Raw genomic sequence first — 19,035 nt, 5'->3', positions numbered from 1 at the left:
TTCCTCAGCCTCTGATGCTTTAGGTAAAATAGCCCCAGCCAATACAGACCTTCCTATAGCACAAACCCTGCAACCCTGGCAACACATTGGAAATCTTTTCTGAACCCTTTTAAGTTTCACAACATCTTTCCTAGAGCAGGGAGACAAGAATTGCATGCAGTATTCCAAAAGTGGCCGAACCAATGTGCTGTACAGCTGCAACATGACCTCCCAACTGATGATTGGTTTCATTTTCAATTTCCTTTGGGGCTGTTACTGTTTGAAAATATTTGATGGAACCACCAGTTCCTAAATATGTTCTACTTTTAACTGAATGCAACTTATAGAGGTGTATGAATTGTCCATATTTAATAATCTCATTTTATGAGTTGTCTTGTTGATGACTATATTAATGGGGGTATCTGGAGATGTTATATCAACAGTTTGAAAGCTATCACTGTTGCCATTAACAAGTGGGATAGGGCAATCTGTTGGTACAGTTTCAAATAGGTTTCAAAATTTGACATGATACAATTTGTTACATAATGAAATGAATGTACGAAAGCTATTCCCACGATTATATAATTTCCATATGCTTGCAGCTTTTGTCAGAGATGCAATTAACTAAAATATTTAGCTGATATACCCAAGGGAAAACTAGAAAAAGATAAAACCTTTACTCTGAATGGTTGAACTTCCAATACCAACTCTTTAATCTCTGAAAGTGACTGATAATTTAAAGGGCAGTTTTTCAATTAGCTACATTAACTGAAAATCTCTGCAAGGATGTAGCAGCTTGAAAAGTCCTAGGAGGAGCCTTGTACCTATCTGTGCCAGATCATTATGACTAGATTATACAGAGACCGCAAAATACTCTGGTGCTATCAGAACCTCATTAAGCTGTAAACAAATGCAAAAATTTGCCTTGCAAATCATTTTTCAAGGTGATAGACAAGGAACACTTTAGGATCCCAAAAAGATGCTCATGCAGTGGCTATCTCTCTTCTTTTTTGGAGACTCTACCTGTTCCTTAGATTTCTGTTTCATTAAAATGATTCAGGATTGTCCCACATATTGCATTTATTTAATGTTGTAAGGTCATTTTGCAATCTTGACTGTACTTGTTTATTCTTTTGCTATTTGATTTTCCTTTATTGTTTAAGTTTTATATTACTTTAAATTGAAACATTGCAAGCGGTTCAGAATTTATTTTAAATACCCTAAGTTTTTGTGATGCACATTCCTCTGACGATCCTGTTCGCAGGGAGCTTGAGAGTGAGGAGGAGTTAAACAGAAACATATAGGTGAAGGTCCAAATAAACCCATCTACCCACAACTTTCTCTGACATTCAATACAGAGCGTGCCTTCAGATTTGGATTGAGCCCTCGATGTGTCATCTTGTTGAAGAAGTAGCAAAGATGATGATATGTTAGTAGTCAAAGGATTACATGTGTACTAAGCTGCAGACATTTAACATAAAGTCCAAGGTGTTAATAAGTGATCGAACACCATACAACAATCTTACCTTTTGATAATGAATAAGTTGAGGAGTTGTGCCTTTGGGAAATGTGATCCTGTCAAGGCTTTCAATGATACAGAAACAGAAATTTCTGGAGAAACTCAGTGGGCCTGACACTTCATCACTGGGTGTGAAATGTTTGAAATGTTAACTCTGCTTTCTCCTCACAGATGCTGAATTTCTCTAGCAATTTCTGTTTTTGTTTCAGATTGTTGGCATCTACAGTTCTTTCCTTTATTCTTTCAATTATACCTTCCAATTTAACAGTATGCCCAGCCAAATTGTTGGTTCAAAGGAACAGAGGATGTAGGAGCTAGAGAAGGCCTTTTAGTTCTCTGAACCTGCTCTGGTGTTTGATAAGATCATGACTGCAACAGTGCACCCTCATTACATGCAACACAGAAAGAAGACTTTCATCTCTGAAGCCTAGGTTGTATTTAAATGAAGCTAATAGGACTGTGAGACAACACATTACAGCATCCAATTGTCCCTTATGTGTCATTCTGTGTTCTGCTTAGAATGTTGTCTATAGCAACATACATAACACATGAACATGCTGTACACAAGACAGTTAAGCTTCCATAACAATCACCAGAGCAATGCTAAAGATTTGTGAAAATAAATTAAGATCACACAATTTAGCCTTGCAGCACATATAGCTTTCTAACTCAGGGTGTCAGTTTAAGTTAAAAATAGTATTAATTCCATTTCTGATCACTTCACAGTCAACACAAATCAAACACCTCTTCTTCAATGTTTTAAACTAGCTAAACCAGCTGGTTTGTAGAACCTGAGTGAATCTTTACTTAGCTTTATGATCATTTACATACAGACTTACACATTACAAATGTGCACTACCTAACCCAATATCACATTTTCAGACTTTGTCTATTAATAGAGGCAAAAGTAAATAACCAGTTAAAGCCTATCACCTGTGCATACTTGATATGCAATAATGCTAGTGACTCCAACATTGCATCCTAAACCTATCTTTCCTACTTCTAGTCCTTTCTGAAGGTCTTTAAATGTTTTATGTGCAATTTCAGCTCCTTTTGCAGCCTAAATGCATATCAATAATAAAGGGAAACAAACACAGAAAATTTATTCTGAAGAAGAGTCATTTTAGACACAAAACATTAATCTTTCTTCATATGCTGCTAGGCCTGTTGAGTTTCATTGGCATTTTCTGTGTTTGTTTCAGATTTCCAGTATCTGCAATATTTTGTTTTTATCCGATGTAAGAGGCACAGTTTAGCTTTAACTGGCATTAGCCTCATATGAACCTCAATCCCTGTTAAGGTGTGCAGCCACCCTGCAATACATTCACTGTCGGATATGCTGTATATGTGGAATTATGCAGGCAATAACAATTGCTGAGATTGAGTGTGATGGGGTAACCATGCACTCAAAACCAGTGATCAATTTCATTGACAATCTAGTTTAGCCCCCAATATATTTTGTTCAGACACAATGGGAAAATCATAGGATCCTTATAACATGGAAGCAGGCCATTCAGCTCATTGAGTGCACATAGACTCTCTGAAGAGGATCCCATCCAGATCAACACCCCTCGCATCCCTGTAACCTTACATTTCCATGGCTAATCCATTTGGCTTGCAAATCCCTGGATACTATGGGCAGTTAACATAGCAATCCACCTTATATGCACACCTTTGGATTGTGGGAGGACACCAGAGCACCTGGAGGAAACCCACACAGACACAGAGAGAATGTGAAAACTACAGATTGACAGTTGCCTGAGGCTGGAATCGAACTCAGGTCCTGACGCTGTGAGGCAGCAGTGCTAACCACTGAGCCACCATGCTACCCATGGTAGTGCTCTTTGGCCTGGCCAAGGTTGCCATCAACAGATCTAGGCAGCCGAAGATTGAGTGGGTCATTCAACCTGACATCCTGCTTTTGTTTCTGGTGATGCCTGTGCCCAGGTATCTCTGGAAAGGAAGCACCGAGTGCCTACCTGAACCCCGAAGGTGAACAGCTGGGAAGCGAGAAGGTGGATGACTGGAGTCCATTGTTAAGATTTGATTTAAGATTCTTTGAATTGTTGGGGATTTTGTTACAGTGGATTAGTATTTCCCCTTTCAAATAGTGACTTACAGTTATTTCATAGAGATATATGCTTGCTGTTGTAATTTTTAGTGAGGTTACTTTGATTAACCTTAAACTGTATCTGAACAGGGAAGAATGCAAAATCTAAATGATTGGTTTTAGTCCATCCGCAGTCTCGATTAAAAAAAGCATGCATCATATGAAAGTGTTTCTCTTCTGTATTTCACTTATAATAAACAAAACTATGGCAACCAATTGCTCCTGGGCAAGGTTCAATAATTATGGCACTTTATTGCTGCCACTCTCGATACAAGGTCCATCTTTTTCGCCATATCCGGATAGGTGTACTATTCACAAGGCAAGCAACTGCCTAGTCAGACAGTACAAACGGAGGTCGTTTTTGTTTTGCTAAACCTTGCGATAGAAGACATTAAAATTTAAATATATTTTGGATTGAAATTATTTTGTATATAACTTAGGCCATAATAGTGTGAGAAAATGCCATCTCTGAGGAAGAAGTTAATGTTTCTAGGAGGATTTTCTGTCAGTCTGGGGACTTGCATGTTAATATCTGTAATATTAGCAATGGATTCATGGGTTGACACTGCAGTAACCTGTGAGAATAAAAGTGGTGATGCAGTCGGAGAAATGAACCTTAAGTATGGATTGTTTGATGGACTGCGTGAAAAATCTGGTTGTCCAATTTTCATACCTGATGGCACTATAAAAGGTAATTGCTTTTTTTTATATACAGTGAAGTACTGACATTTACAAGATAACTTGAACATTCAAGTTCTGTGAGAGAATGGATTATGGAATGGTACAACACAAAACTAATCTATTAGCCCATCATGGCTGGACCTCTTTGAAAAAGCTACCCCATTGTAGCTTAGTTCTTTCCCCATGAACTGCAATTTATTCTTCTCCAAATATTTATTCTTCTGAAAGAAGTATGTTACAAATCTGTAGAGACATGATCCAGACCATTTTGAAATTGATAAATTTAGTCTACTGTGAGCCACATATATTTTTCTCCATCTGTCCATTTTATTTATTGGTGACATGATTATATAAAATAATAAGATACATTTTCAGTTTATATTGACACTTTCTCTGTCTTGCCAGTATTATGTGTATTTATAGACAGATATTGTGCTAAATTTTCAACAACTATCATTACGTGGCAGGAAAGTGAGGTGATGAGGCCTAATGTTGCCTTTCCACATTAACTGTGATTCCTCTCCCTGGCCAGGCCTTACCTACATGGAAATGTTGAAAAAGGAGTTGAAGTCCTGTCTTAAGTTCTGTCTTCCTGCTGGCCATCCCATTTCTGTCACTCATCAGGACCATCTGGTGCCCCAGATATCTCTGCCTCTACTGAAACAGGCTGGGGCATTCCAGTCAGGAGACCGCTGACTTGAAAATGGTTGGTGCCAGATCCACTAGGAGACCACTACAATTGACTGGAGGAAAGTGGGATAGGTTCTGCTCTGGAGTAGTACATTATTATAAGGCAAATTCACAAAGTATATTAGATTTGCATGGAGTCATACAGTCACACAATATGGAAACAGACTCTTCATTCCAAACAGATTGAATATAATCCCAAACTAAACTAGTCTACCAGCCTGCTCCTGGCTCATATCCCTCCAAACCTTTCCATTTCATGTACTTATCCAAATAACTTTTAAGCATTGTAATTGCACCCACATCCACCACTTCCTCATTCCAAACGTGAACAACCCACTGTGTAAAAAATTTGCCTCTCATTTTTAAAAAATACCTCTGTCCTTGCACTTTAAAAATAAGCCCTTTAGGGAAAAGACAACTACCATTAACTCTACCTATACCCCTCGGTATTTTATAAGCTTTTATATGATCACCCTCAACTTCATGTGTTCTAGTGAAAAAAATTCCCAGCCTTTCTTTATAACTCAAACCTTCCATCCTGGCAACAAATTTGTAAATCTCTTTTAAACATTCTCCATCTTATAATATGTCGAAACGCAGTAGCCATTTTGTCTCTTAGTGACAGTATAAGTCTTGTTTACCCTATTTTCTTCAATGTGTGATTGATAATTTAATGCTTCTTGAAAAAGCATCGATGTTATCCCTCCATTAAATATGAAATAAGATTAAATTTAATAAAAATGTACTTTAGAATTATGGATTTAATCAATTGGATCCCAGATCTATGATTTAATAGAAATGAAAATATATAAAATGTTTTGCAGATTGCTTTTGATTTAAAAAAAATCATTTTATTGTCCTACTAGACTCATCATAAAAAACACATTCCAGCAACTAAACAAATTGAGGTAGATATAAGATTACTTTTTTATTTTAGTCATCAAATCCTTTGTTTTATAACTTGGTTACAAGCAGCAAAATATATTTCCAATATCTTGGTCCAATGAAATGAATTTTTGCTTTTTGTTGCATGCAATTTGTGCTATAAACTAGCACTCTGTGAAAATATTTACAGTTAAAAAACTGAGTTTTAAGGGTTTATTACATTTGACTGTTCCAAACTATTAATTGCATCCAATCCTGTCCAGCAATAGATGCAGGGCTTGTTGCAAAGGTTTCAATATGTTACTTGAGTGCATTTTTGGGGTCACTAAGGAGGCATTTAAAGATGACAGGCAGTGAAACTGGAAGTCAGTACATGTGTGCAGAGAGAGAGAGAGAGAAGCAGATCCCATACTAGACAGGATTGCTGTTAGCTGTGTGCTAAAGACAACTGATCTATAAGGGTTCAGTGTAGCTGATGCCCAGGGGAGTCTTAGTACAGTTGCATACATCTGTGCGATGAACGCTTAGGGAAGTCGTAGGAGCTGTGAAGAGATTGAAAGAAGTTGGTAGTTCAGTGAAACAATGAGGGGGATTTGAAGGCTTACAATAAATAGTATTTGCTTTGTGAAACCGTTTGGTATGAGAGATGAGGAAAACTCCAGGGGCAGATCTAACTAATGGAGCTTAAGTGAATGGTGAAATGGCACTTGTGAGTAAGTGCTGAAATGCAGATTCTAAGAATCCAAGGGACTACAACCCCAGGAAAGGAAGGTGTATCACTAGAGTTTGAAGCAGTCTATTGTGGAGCAGCCTTAGAGGGAATTTCAAGATTGTGTCATTGATAGTGAAGAATTGTGATCCATTTTGCATTTTTATTGAGATTTTGTAATGTCTGGAGAGGATAAGATATCTGAGAAATCTGTAGAACCTTTTGATTGCATTAGCTATTTCTTATCTCCTATGGGGTGATAGAGCTTTTATTTTGTAACCATATTTGGCTCAAGTTATGTAATTTAATATCAATGATATGGATGAAGGAATGGAAGGTATGCTAGCTAAATATTTAATGGCACAAGGATACGTAAGCAAATGAATTGGGAAGAAGACAGGAGGAGCCAAAAAGAATTATGGATAAGTTAAGTGAGTTGACAAAAGTCTGGCAAATAGAAAAGCATGAAATTGTCCATTTTGACAAAAATAATAAAATAAAAATAAATTACTTAATTAGTGAGAGGTTGCAGAGCTCTGAGGTGTGGAGAGATCTCGATGTTCTAGTTCATGAATTACTGAAAGTTAGTTATGCAGGTACAGCAAGTGTTCAGGAAAGCTAATAGAATGTGATGGTTTGTTGCGAGGGGAATTGAATGTAAGAGTAGGGAGGTGATGCTTTAGTAATATAGGACATTGGTGAGACTGGAATACAGTGTACAGTACTGATTACCGCATTTGCAGAAGGATGTTATTACGTTGGAAGCAGTTCGGAAAAGGTTTACTGGGCTAATACCTAGAATGAGCACTTGCCTTATGAGAGTAGGTTAGACACGCTAGGCCCAAAACCTCAGGGATTTATAACAGTCAGAGGTGATTTAATTGCAACATAGAACAGCGGCTTGATCGGGTAGATACTAGAAAGGTGTTTCCTCTTGTGGGAGAATCTAGAACTTGGGATCATAATTTAAAAATAAGGAGTCACCCATTTAAAACAGAGATGAGGAAACATTTGTTTTTTTCTCTTAGAGGGTGGTGAGTGTTTGGAATTCCTTTCCTCAAAAGACAGTGAATGCAGAATCTTTAATTTAAAGAAAAAGCAGAGTTGAGGTTAAAATGAGAAGAGCCATGATCTTATTGAATGGCGGATCAGGCTCAAAGGGATAAGAGATATCTTGTTTCTTTATTCAGTCTGCAATGTTAGAATATAAACCATGCCTACCTATGCACAGTCTGAGTCCGTTTTAGTCAATTACCTTCGCATAATTGTTTCAGTAAGTATTGTTATTATTTGTTGACAAACGTAGCTGAATTGTTTCTAATATTAAGTCAGATATAGTCTAAACCCCATACACAAAGGAACCTCGATTATCCGAAGGAGAGAGGTGGGGAGTATTTCATTCAGTTAAGCAAATGTCAGATAATTGAATGCCGGACAACATTGCTGTCAAACATTGGGACCTTGTGATCTTATTTGGATAATCCGAAATTCAGTTAATCAAATGCCAGATAATTGAGGTTCCTCTGTAACTAGCCATGCCATCACTTGACTCAAATTTAAATCCTGTTATTACCAGTGAAGAGTGGAGCTGGTGCACCAAACAAACGTCAGTTATAATCGGCTAATTCAGCACCTAATCACAGAGCAGGAATATACCTCACAAGATTGTTTCAGTTGTTTTAAATAATAGCTAATCAACAGCAGACCAAATAAGCTAATTAACAAAATAATAGTTATCTCAAAGTAGCAGTTACCTCATATTTCATAGTTCAAGGGAGGATGATTAGCCATTAAACATTATAAATTTCACTTGTTCCGCACCTTCAGGTAAAATGTAATTGTGTAGAATTTTTCAAATATTGCAGATAATGAATGATTGTTTTCATGAGTTTTGTTTTGCAAGATATTAAACATAACATCTGCCTATTGTTGTGTGCCTTTTCTTTCAGTTTTGGAATGTTTTAAAAATGCAAACACTGCAAGAGTAATCCACATCCTAGTTATCCTGTTCATTGTGCTTGGGTTGTTATTTACACTGCTAAGTGCCATAGTCACCCTGTACAATAGCATCAGTAATCCATATGAGAACATATGTGGGCCAGTCGGAGTTTACACCTGTAGCTCCATAAGTTGTAAGTATGAATGAATCAACTGGTACTTGAATGATTTTTTGAAAAGCTCAAATAAACTCCAGTATTTAATGTTTACTTTTGCATATTGGTTACACAGTCAAATATTTTGTTACTTTGTCTTCTGTTGAAGAGTGTAATGAATCAGTATGGACATGTGGATGGCTTAACACAGCAAGGTTTTTTGTCTTCTTTGAGTACAAATTAATGGAATACATTTTATTGATAGGTAAACATCTAGGAAAGCTTCTCTTAAAACTCTTCTGAAAAACAGAAGTTTGACTGGTTGCTAAAAAGTTTATATTGTTAAAGCACATATTTTTTAATGAAATAGGTTTATAAGGATCAAGGAAGAAGTAACTTAGATTCACACTGCATTGTCTACTCCGTCAAGAATGTCCTACTGAAATGTCCTCTATTTTTGAAATGCAGTCCCTTGTGACACAGGGAGATTAAAAAGCTTGTATGAACAAATTACTGCAGATGCTGGAATCTATACTAAAAACTAAAAATGCTGGAAATCACAGTGGGTCAGGCAGCATCCTTGGAGCTAATATTTCGAGTATCAATGACTCTTTGTCAGAGCTGGCCAAGTCTGATGAAGAGTCATCTGGACTGGAAATGTTAGCTTGCTCTTACTCCATGGATGCTGCCTGACCTGCTGTGATTTCCAGCATTTTCTGCTTTCAGTTCAGAAATGAAACAGCTAATTTGCAGTGGGATAAATGACAAATTAAATGGTTTTATTAATTGTATTGCTTCGAGATAAATGTTCATCAGGAAAATGGTAAAATTCCTTTGCTCTTTTTTGAACAATACCTGTCATATCAACCTAAGCGTCTTGTTTAACATTATGTTTGAAAAACAATACGTCTGACAATGCAACATTCCCTTAGAAGTGTCAGTCTAGATTTTGTGCTCAAGTCTCGAGAATAGGATTTATTAAAGTGATGATCATTTGATTCAAACTTAAAGTGCCACCAGTAATCTACTGGTTTGACTTTCAATCCAAATGGTATCACTGTTTACAAGTGATCTAATCCACCCACGCACAAATATTATAGAAAAGATTACCTAACAAATTTTCAGTTATATTGATGTTTCTTTTGTGCTGTAATTTAAAATTGAAGAGAAGTCTGGATGATCAATCCATGAGTTCAAATAATAAAGTTTCAATAAAATCCTCTAATCTAAAATGAATACTTGTATAGAAAAGCAAGCATATTACTGCTGTTGATTGCAATGCTATTTTGAAATAAATATTTGTTTTCTTCTTAAACCTCAATTTTGAAAATACTTTAATTACCTCCTGATGTGTTTTGACTAAGTTTCTACCAGAAGCCAACACAATCAAGTGACTCATTTCAAACATTTGATTAATAATTCTCTTAACTAACCACCAAGATGAGTTACCTGTTCCTTCACCTCTCTCTGTGGAGAACTGGTTAGATTCTGTTCTGAATCTACCTCCCATGAAACTGTTTAAAATAAGTTTGTTTCATTTGTTTATTGTAGTCAATAATCTTCCTTTTTAATTAGGATTTGGAAAATTTGATTTACATTTTTCAGTCACTGGCTAAGTCAGCTTAGAAAACCAAACTGTAACAAATAGAAAGAGAAAGAATGCATGGAAATAGAGCAAACTTTTTTTTTTCTTTTGAAGTTTGGTGGAACCAATTAACATTTGTGATTTTCATTCTCAACATTGTTAAAAGATGAGCTATTACTCAGAAAATGCATAAAAGATTAAATGACTTCTAATCTTAGTATTGGTAATTATTTACATATTAAATAATGCAATAAACATATTTCTTTCAGGTGTTTCAACATTTCTGGCAATGGTTCTATTTGCAGTGAATACATCAGTGAACAATTTATCCACAGTATTGATAAGCAATTCAATTCAAGAAGGCCTGGCCACGTTCAGGCTTAAGGTTGATAATTATGATTATTCATTTTGGCTTATCTTGCTGTCTCTGGCTCTTAATGTCACTACAATTGGAATTGTCTATGCATATCAACATGCAAATTATACAAGAGAAAGAGAACAGAAAAGACCGATGGAAATCGCCCCGAAGGATGTTTTGATGTATTAATTCCAGATTATAACTGAGTATTAAATGATTGATGAAAGAAAAAAGTGATAAACAAATACATTACAGAGTATGTGCCAGGTAATCTGGTAAACTTTATACTGATGATGCGATTATGATAAATGCGATTTGCAGAGATAATGTCAGAATTATCATTCCTTTACTTCAACATATTCTCTAAACAAAGCATAATTTGTGTTCCTATCTGCCACCAACATTTGACAAAGAGATCCAAAATGGAATTAATAATTTTGCAAAAACACCAGAAATTATAAAAGAGAAAAGTACTGCTTGGGAATAATTTTAAGTTTTTTGAAGTTGGGACAATGATTATAAATTGTACTGATCTTAACATCAGGATATGTGATGGTTGAATTGACCTAAACTTTGTCTTAATTTGTATACTTATATGATTATCTTTCCCACTAGAATGGGTCTTAGGAAGGATATATTGGTCTCAGAGAGAGTACAGCGTAAGTTTATAAGAACGATACCCAGACTTTAGGATTTAAGTTATGAAGAGCGATGATACAAATTAGGCCTATTTTCTCTTGAATTTGAAAAGGTTAAGAGGTGATTAGATGACCTAAGGGGCAACTTGTTCACGCATAGAGTGGTATGTGTATGGAATGAGATGCCAGAGAATGTGGTGGAGGCTAGTACAATTGCAACTTTTAAAAAGCATCTGGATGGGTATATGAATAGGAAGGGTTTGGAAGGATATGGGCTGGGTGCTGGCAGGTCGGACTAGATTGGGTTGGGAAATCTGGTTGGCATGGATGAGTTGGACTGAAGGGTCTGTTTCCGTGCTGTACATCTCTATTACTCTATGACTTTATGTTAACAGGAAAAGACAGGTAGATGAATACAAATTATTTCTACTGGTTAGGGATTCTCAAACTGGGGACATTGTCAAAAAATCAGTGCCAGATAATTCAGGAGAGATGTTAGGAAGCACTTCTACACACAAACAGTGATAGTTGTTTGCAATTCTCTTCCACAAATAAAAGTTAATGCGAGAGGTTAGGTTAAATCTGAGATTTTTTTTCGATATGGGCCAAAGGCAGGTATATGGCTTTAGGCCACAGATCAGCCGTGATCTCACTGAATGGTGGATCAGACTGGAAGGGCTGAAAGGTCTGCTCTTGTTCCTATGTTTCTTTTGTCTGAACTTATCTATATTTATGATTAGTACAATTTCATTGTGTTCCCAGTGAAGGAAGACTGTTCTCCCCAACTTGGTGATTTCTAAGTGATTGTAGAGTATTGAATCTCTGACAGCAATTGATAGATTCCCTCATTACTCTGCACGTGAAGACTCTCAGAATTGGTGCTAACTTCAGTAGTGGAATGACAGTTAACACTCGATAGTTTTGCCATCACAATTCCTGCAAAGGCAAGGCTACTCTCATCACTCCTTCATTATTGACATCGGAGTGCTCACCTGAGTCTCAAACACTTTGACCATCTCTTGAAATACCATGGGATATATGATCTATGAATGGAGGAATTAGGAACAGCAGTAGACCATTTGGTCCCTCACACCTGCTGCAACCTTAAATAAGATCATGGCTGGTGTGTTTACTTTTCTAACTCTACATTCTCATCTACTTCAAATTGCATAACATCTAGCCAATTTAATAAGTGCAATTGAAGCACAATGGGATAGAAACCTGACCTAACAGATCTATTCCCTTTCCTCTGCATTATGCAAGGGCAAAAACACAGGAAACTCAGATTTCTAATGCCGTGAATAGTTCGATGTGACAACAACAAATCAAAGCTGCATAATCATCATTCTGTATGTAAGGTGGACAGACTACTGAATATCCAAATACATTTTGCAGTCTGATTTTAACTCTGTCCTAGTGGATGAGTTTTGAAGTGGGTTCAGATGTCATTCATTAATGTCATTTCTTCTGGGCATTGACTGGAAATGCAGTTGTACAAACATAATTATAATCCCTTCCTCTTAATATCAGGTTATAAAAGTATCAGTTTTTAATTGAAATTTCAACAGCATGGTTTTGGGCCCGGTTCATTTTGTTGCATTATGGTCTTGGAGTCTGAAGGTTGTGAAACTAAACTTAACTCTAGAGACTCAATAACAAAAATGAACACTGATAATTAAGTGCAGTTCTAAGAGAGTACTGCATTGTTGTGGTACCATTTGTTAGTTGAGCTGTGAAACACAGGCCGTGTTTGCTTTCTCAGGTGGGTCAACAAGTTGTCACAGCAAAGATACATCTGAAACAGTTTGTCTGGCCATTATCAAAAGCTGTGCTATATCCAAATTATCTCCTACATTATAACAATGAATATGCTTCAAAAAATTTTAGGATATTGCCTATTGGACTAACAATCCAGAGAGCCAGACAAATGGTGGGATCGTGCATTCAAATCCCAGATGGCAGCTGGTGAAGTTTGAATTAAGTTCAAAAAAATTTAGATTGAAAGCTAATCTCAAAAATGGTGCCATGAAACTATTGTCAATTGTTTTAAAAATCTGTCCAGTTCACTATGTTTATTGGCCTTCTCCAGTCTGGCTCTGAATTTCCCTCTCAAATGGCCTAACAAGCCACTCAGTTTAGGAGCAATTATGTTTCTTCATCAAGTGCTGACCTTTCCAATAACACCCACTTTCCATAAAAGAGTAAAGAAAAAGAAATAAAAAGAGCTTCAGAATTTCCTGATGTTGTGAAAAGTGCAATATAATTGTAAGTTTTTCACAAAGTAGGTGTCTGCAAGATGGCTATATAAGAATGAAAGACCAGAGACTGATACATAATTAAATGATTTCTATATATTAACATTTTTCTCATGAGCATATTCGTTTCTTGCTGAGGCATAATGTGCTGGACATTTCAGTCCCTCAATCAAGAGAGCATTAGCCAAGAGTAGCAGTAAGCCATGAAGGATACATTATAGTGGAGATCATTTCTAGCTTACCACACAAAACGTACACAGCTACACGCTCACTAGGAGTGGGATCCCTAGTTCATTTGCTCCCTGTGACCCATTAGTGCTGAGCATCCTCTGCCCAAGCTGCGTTCAGCTAATTCAGTATAGGGGCTGAACTTGGCACTTTCCTGATCTGAATGGTTTAATCATCGACAAGATAAATTGTTGACCTAACAATCATCTGTTGTCATTGCTAGACAAACGCAATTAACAATCTATTCTATTATTAATTGTTTGTCTAGACCAGTAACGTCCCTTCAGACAAAACATAATTTCATACTCTGTTAAAAAAAACTTAGATTATAGAATCATACAACTCAAATGATGACTTGTCAGCTCACTTTGTACTGCTGGATGAGCTATTCAATTAGCCTCAGACTGTGCAATTACCAGAAAAGCATTTATTTTCACGTATATATCCAAATCCCTTTTGAAAATTTAGACTGGATGTTCTGTGACTTGTACACTGCTCATTACTGAGGGAACGTGAGGAAAGTGTAACCTCAAATGTAATGTAGGCTGCTGCTCCTAAACAGTATTTCACAGTATTGTTTGACTGTTAAAAATGTGCTTATTTTCAGAATTGTGTATGTAAATTGCTAACAAATTCAAGGGTGAGTAAGAGATTAGTATATTTTAACTCTGAGAATGATCGATTTTGTTGGCTAAAGATATTAAAAGAAGTCAGGCAAAGGTGGGTTCTGTGGAGTTAAGTCACAGATCAGCTATGATCTTCTCAAGTGTTGAGAGGCTATGTGGCCTGGCCCTGATTTCATGTTCTTGTGATGTTTTTGTATCTTTTATTTGATGATATGTGCTGTGCTATTTTACACCTTCATGTAAAAAAATCTTTGTTAATCTTTGTTCCCGACTATGCACTCTCAAATGTTTGAAAGCTTAAATATAAAGTAAATTTATGAAATAAAAGTGACATTTTTAAAAAAAATTGTCATTATTTGATCTTTTGAGGTATGTTTCATGGATACTTATAAACATTTTAATCTACAAACTGCTAGTACTTGTGAGGAGCCAGTACAGAAATTATGGGACTGTATCATAAAATTCTATGACAACAGCCTTTGATATTCATTCACTACTGCTTAACCAGAGTTTACTCTTTTTGTTCCAATGCTATCTTGCAGAATGGTCTGGCTATAGCCTTTACTTTAGTGACCAGAACATTGTAGTAGTGCCAAATAAGCATGGAAAGAAGTACTAAGTCATATTTCTTTAAACTGTAAAGCTTTAGTTTAATGGAAATATTGCACTTGGTGTCTGTGGTTTAAGAAACAAAATAATCTTTGAGGAGGTAATGAGCAAGTTTGACAAAGGATGTGATCTATCTGGATTTCCAGAAGGCCTTTGACAATGTGCTGCACAGGAGGCTGCTAAATAAGATAGGCCCCATCGTGTTAGGGGCAAGATACTGGCATGGATAGAGGATTTGCTCACGGGCAAAAGGCAGAGATTGGGGATAAAGGGGTCTTTTTCAGATTGGCAGGAAGTGACTTGTGGATTTCGGAAGGGGTTCATATTGGGATCATAACCATTCATGTTATACATTGACAATCTGAATGAAAGAACTGAGGGCACTGTTGCTACGTTTGCAAATGGCATAAATATAGGTGGAGAGACAGGTAGTGTTGAGGAAGTGGGGAGGCTGTAGAAGGCTTTCATAAGTTAGGACAGTGGGCAAAAGTGGCATAGACTACTTTCTAAATGGGGAAAGGTTTTAGAAATCTGAAGCAAAAAGAGATCTGGAAGTCCTAGTTCAGAACGTTCTTAAGGTTATCATGCAGGTTCAGTTGGCATTTAGCAAGACAAATGCAATGTTACCATTCCTTTCAAGAGGGCTAGAATGCAAGAGCCGAAATGTACTGCTAAGGCTGTCCAAGGCTCTGATCAGACTGCATTTGGAATATTGTGAGTAATTTTTATCCCCATATCTAAACACGGATGTGTTGGCATTAGACAGATCCAGAGGAGATTTGCAAGAATCTCCCCAGGGATGTTGTTATATGAGGAGAAGTTGAGGACGCTGAGCTTGTACTCCAGGGAGTTGAGAAGATTGAGGGGGCATTAAAATTTACAGAATACTGAGTGGCCTAGATAGAGTGGAATGTGGAGAAGATCTTTCTTCTGGTAGAAGAGACTAGGGCACAGCCTGAGAGTGAAGACATGACCCTTTGGAACTGAGATGAAGAGGGATTTCTTCAGCCAGAGGGTGGTTAATCTGTACAATTCATTGTTGCAAAGGACAGTGGAGGCCAAGTCATTTAGAGAGAGAAAGATAAGTTCTTGATTGGTATGGGGATCAAAAGTTACAGGGAGGAGGGAGGAGTATGGAGTTGAGAAATATATCAACGATGATCAGCCAAAGTGGAGCAGACTTGCTGGGCTGAATGGACAATTCTGGCTCCATATCTTATGGTCTTAAGGCCTTATCAAAACTCTGATAAAAGTGTGTCTACCTGCATTTGTAAATATAATTATTACTGTTTGTGACAGAACTGTTTTTTCAGTTTATTTTCAAATTCCTGCTCAAAACGATCTAGCAAATCAAAGAAACATAAACTTCAGTCCTTTATCCACATCAAATCTGGAACTTTTATCTGTAATGCTTCAGTAAAACTGTCTTGCAGAGAGAGTGACATATCGACAACATACCCGAACTGTCATTAAATAAATATGCTCTCAAGGTTTATGTAAGTTTTCCAATGATGCATGCACATAAATTCCACTGGAGTGATTCATTGTGCATTAACCTTTCATCTTTCAAGTACTTTGCAGAGATGTCAACTCCTTGTATCAATGAGTCAGTGGTGATAATATGTGTTTTACTCACCATGATGCAGGAATATATTTGCATTATTTTGTATTTAGTCTTCCAGCTATATGGAAATTTACATTTTCACATAACTTGGGAAAACTTTCAGATTTCTGTGCTGTGTGTCAACACTTCGGGACCATTGTTTCTATGCTAAAGACACAGCGAATGTGTGAGTTAATCTCGTTGTTAAAGTGGAAGTCTTGAGGAGTTGATCTTAAAGTATTACTCTTGCTGTTCTTCAAGCTTGGACATCAAAGGAGGCTCCAATATGAGCACAAGTATAAGTGTGCATCGATTTGAGAGTGTATAAAACACTCTGCAGGACTTGTGGGCTAGCTATGGAAAAGTCAACTGCTCACAACTGTCCAACTGGGCTTGACTGCTCATCAGTCTTGTCATCCACTATAAGGACACATGGCAACAATGTGGCACAGTGGTTCAGGGTTTAGCATTGCTGCCTCACATCACCAGGGACCCAGGTACAATTCCAAACTCGGGCGACTGTCTGTGTGGAGGTTGCACATTCTCCCTGTGTCTGTGTGGATTTCCTCTGGATGCTCTGGTTTCCTCCCACAATCCAAAGATGTGCAGGTCAGATGGATTGGCCATGCTAAATTGCCCATAGTGTTCAGGGATGTGTAGGTTAGGTCAGAGGATAATATAAGATAATAGGCTAGGTGAGTGGATCTGGGTGGGTTAATCTTCAGTGGTTCAGTGTGGACTTGTTGGGCCGAAGGGCCTGTTCCACACTGTAGGGATTCTGTGGTTCTATGAACTTCAGGAACAGATGCCCTGTGTTTACTCTGGAGGTAGGTTTTAGTGAACAAGCTGAAGCCTTTTAGCCATTTGATCAAACTAGCCCACATCAAAAGATTTAGCTTCAAAAATATAGAGATGGTTTAATTATGGATCCAATCTATCTTCTGCTCCACTGTCAGTTCACAAATTGAATAATGCAGACCACACTTTATTCTTGATAGGCAGCTTGAAGCATTGTCTCCAGCTGAAAGTTTCAGGCAACCAACTTATTTTTTTCAATTGCAGTTCATAAACTTGTAAGAAGTTAGAAAGTAACAGAAATGAGGTATTTTAGGGATAGAGTGTCTGAAAATCAGCTTCGAACCTTCAAATATGTGTGCTTTCCAATTACAAATGCTGTTATATAGTATTCATTTTAGTTTGAGAAAATTGAATTAACACATTTGAAAGTGTTTCCAGGGGATGACTCATTGGCAACTTTGTATATTTGTGTTATTGAATTTTGTAAAACCTGTGAGAACATTTTCACAATAACATTCACACAGTATCTGGCACATTAAACACTGAAGTCATTGTAAGTTTTCCTTATGTGTATCCAGTTCTACTAAGATTAAGATGCTCTTTCAAGTAGAGGAATGGAAAGAATAAAGACGAAAATCAAAACCAAAGACTGGAATTTCATCATCGAGGCTGGAGATAAGTATTAGGATGTTTCCAGGCTCGGTGGATCTGCCTCAGGGGAAAGAGCAGGTAAAATTTGGGATTTTCATTCTGAAATGAATAAGTGAAGTTGGACTCACTGCCACTGGAAAGTGTTTGGAGGGAGCCACAGGAACTGCTGGATACTGTTTAAAACAGCCACCTTAGTTCTCAGTAATTTCATCCAGTTATGATAAAATTAATAAGACACCTAACCCTTACTTATCGCTCTTCCTCCTTTCCCTCAGACCCACATTATATAAAAGGACACAGTCATTCATTCACAATTTTTTTATTTTAAGAAAACTTCTAAACATACAGAATGAGAGGTCAGCCGTCCATTAGAGTGTTGAAACAGCTGCAGCTCACAGGAAGCATTACCAGAATCACAACTCTGGCTCTCATTCTTTTCTGTCATCTGCACAATATTTATATACTGAAGATAAAGTGATTTCAAATGCTTGCAGGTACTTTAAAGAATCTAAAAGATTGATATCTTTATTGCCCTGCAGTGGGCAAGGTGTTTTATTATAATGGAAATAGAACATGAGTTTTAACATTTTTATATTCCCTGTCAGTAGATATATAAAAAAAAACTTCTGGGACACCTGGACCAACCAACCCAACCACCCCGTAGCTCAACACTTCAACTCCCCCTCCCACTCCACCAAGGACATGCAGGTCCTTGGACTCCTCCATTGCCAGACCATAGCAACACGACGATTGGAGGAAGAGCACCTCATCTTCTGCCTCGGAACCCTCCAACCACAAGGGATGAACTCAGATTTCTCCACTTTCCTCATTTCCCTCCCCCCCCCCACCTTGTCTCAGTCAAATCCCTCGAACTCAACACCGCCTTCCTAACCTGCAATCTTCTTCCTGACCTCTCCGCCCCCCACCCCACTCCGGCCAATCACCCTCACCTTAACCTCCTTCCACCTATCGCATTTCCAACGCCCCTCCCCCAAGTCCCTCCTCCCTACCTTTTATC

At 37.4% G+C, this 19,035-nt stretch overlaps 1 protein-coding gene across 1 annotated transcript; it reads left to right on the top strand.

The window, feature by feature from the left end:
• The first annotated feature begins 3,986 nt into the window (after positions 1-3,986).
• Positions 3,987-10,932, top strand: clrn3 (clarin 3). The gene is made up of 3 exons (XM_072558072.1): positions 3,987-4,299; positions 8,523-8,705; positions 10,521-10,932. The coding sequence occupies exons 1-3, from the start codon at positions 4,068-4,070 to the stop codon at positions 10,796-10,798; spliced, it is 693 nt and encodes a 230-aa protein (XP_072414173.1). The 5' UTR covers positions 3,987-4,067; the 3' UTR covers positions 10,799-10,932.
• The last annotated feature ends 8,103 nt before the right edge of the window (positions 10,933-19,035 follow it).

This window comes from Chiloscyllium punctatum, chromosome 38 (genome assembly GCF_047496795.1).
Source record: "Chiloscyllium punctatum isolate Juve2018m chromosome 38, sChiPun1.3, whole genome shotgun sequence".
NCBI lineage: Eukaryota > Metazoa > Chordata > Chondrichthyes > Orectolobiformes > Hemiscylliidae > Chiloscyllium > Chiloscyllium punctatum.
Note: the sequence above shows the minus strand (reverse complement) of the source record. Positions and strands in the feature narration are given on the sequence as shown.

Coding starts and splice junctions, on each gene's coding strand:
- clrn3 (XM_072558072.1), top strand. CDS start 4,068: ATGCCATCTCTGAGGAAGAAGTTAATGTTTCTAGGAGGATTTTCTGTC. Junction 4,300..8,522: donor ACCTGATGGCACTATAAAAG/GTAATTGCTTTT, acceptor CTTTTCTTTCAG/TTTTGGAATGTTTTAAAAAT. Junction 8,706..10,520: donor CACCTGTAGCTCCATAAGTT/GTAAGTATGAAT, acceptor TATTTCTTTCAG/GTGTTTCAACATTTCTGGCA.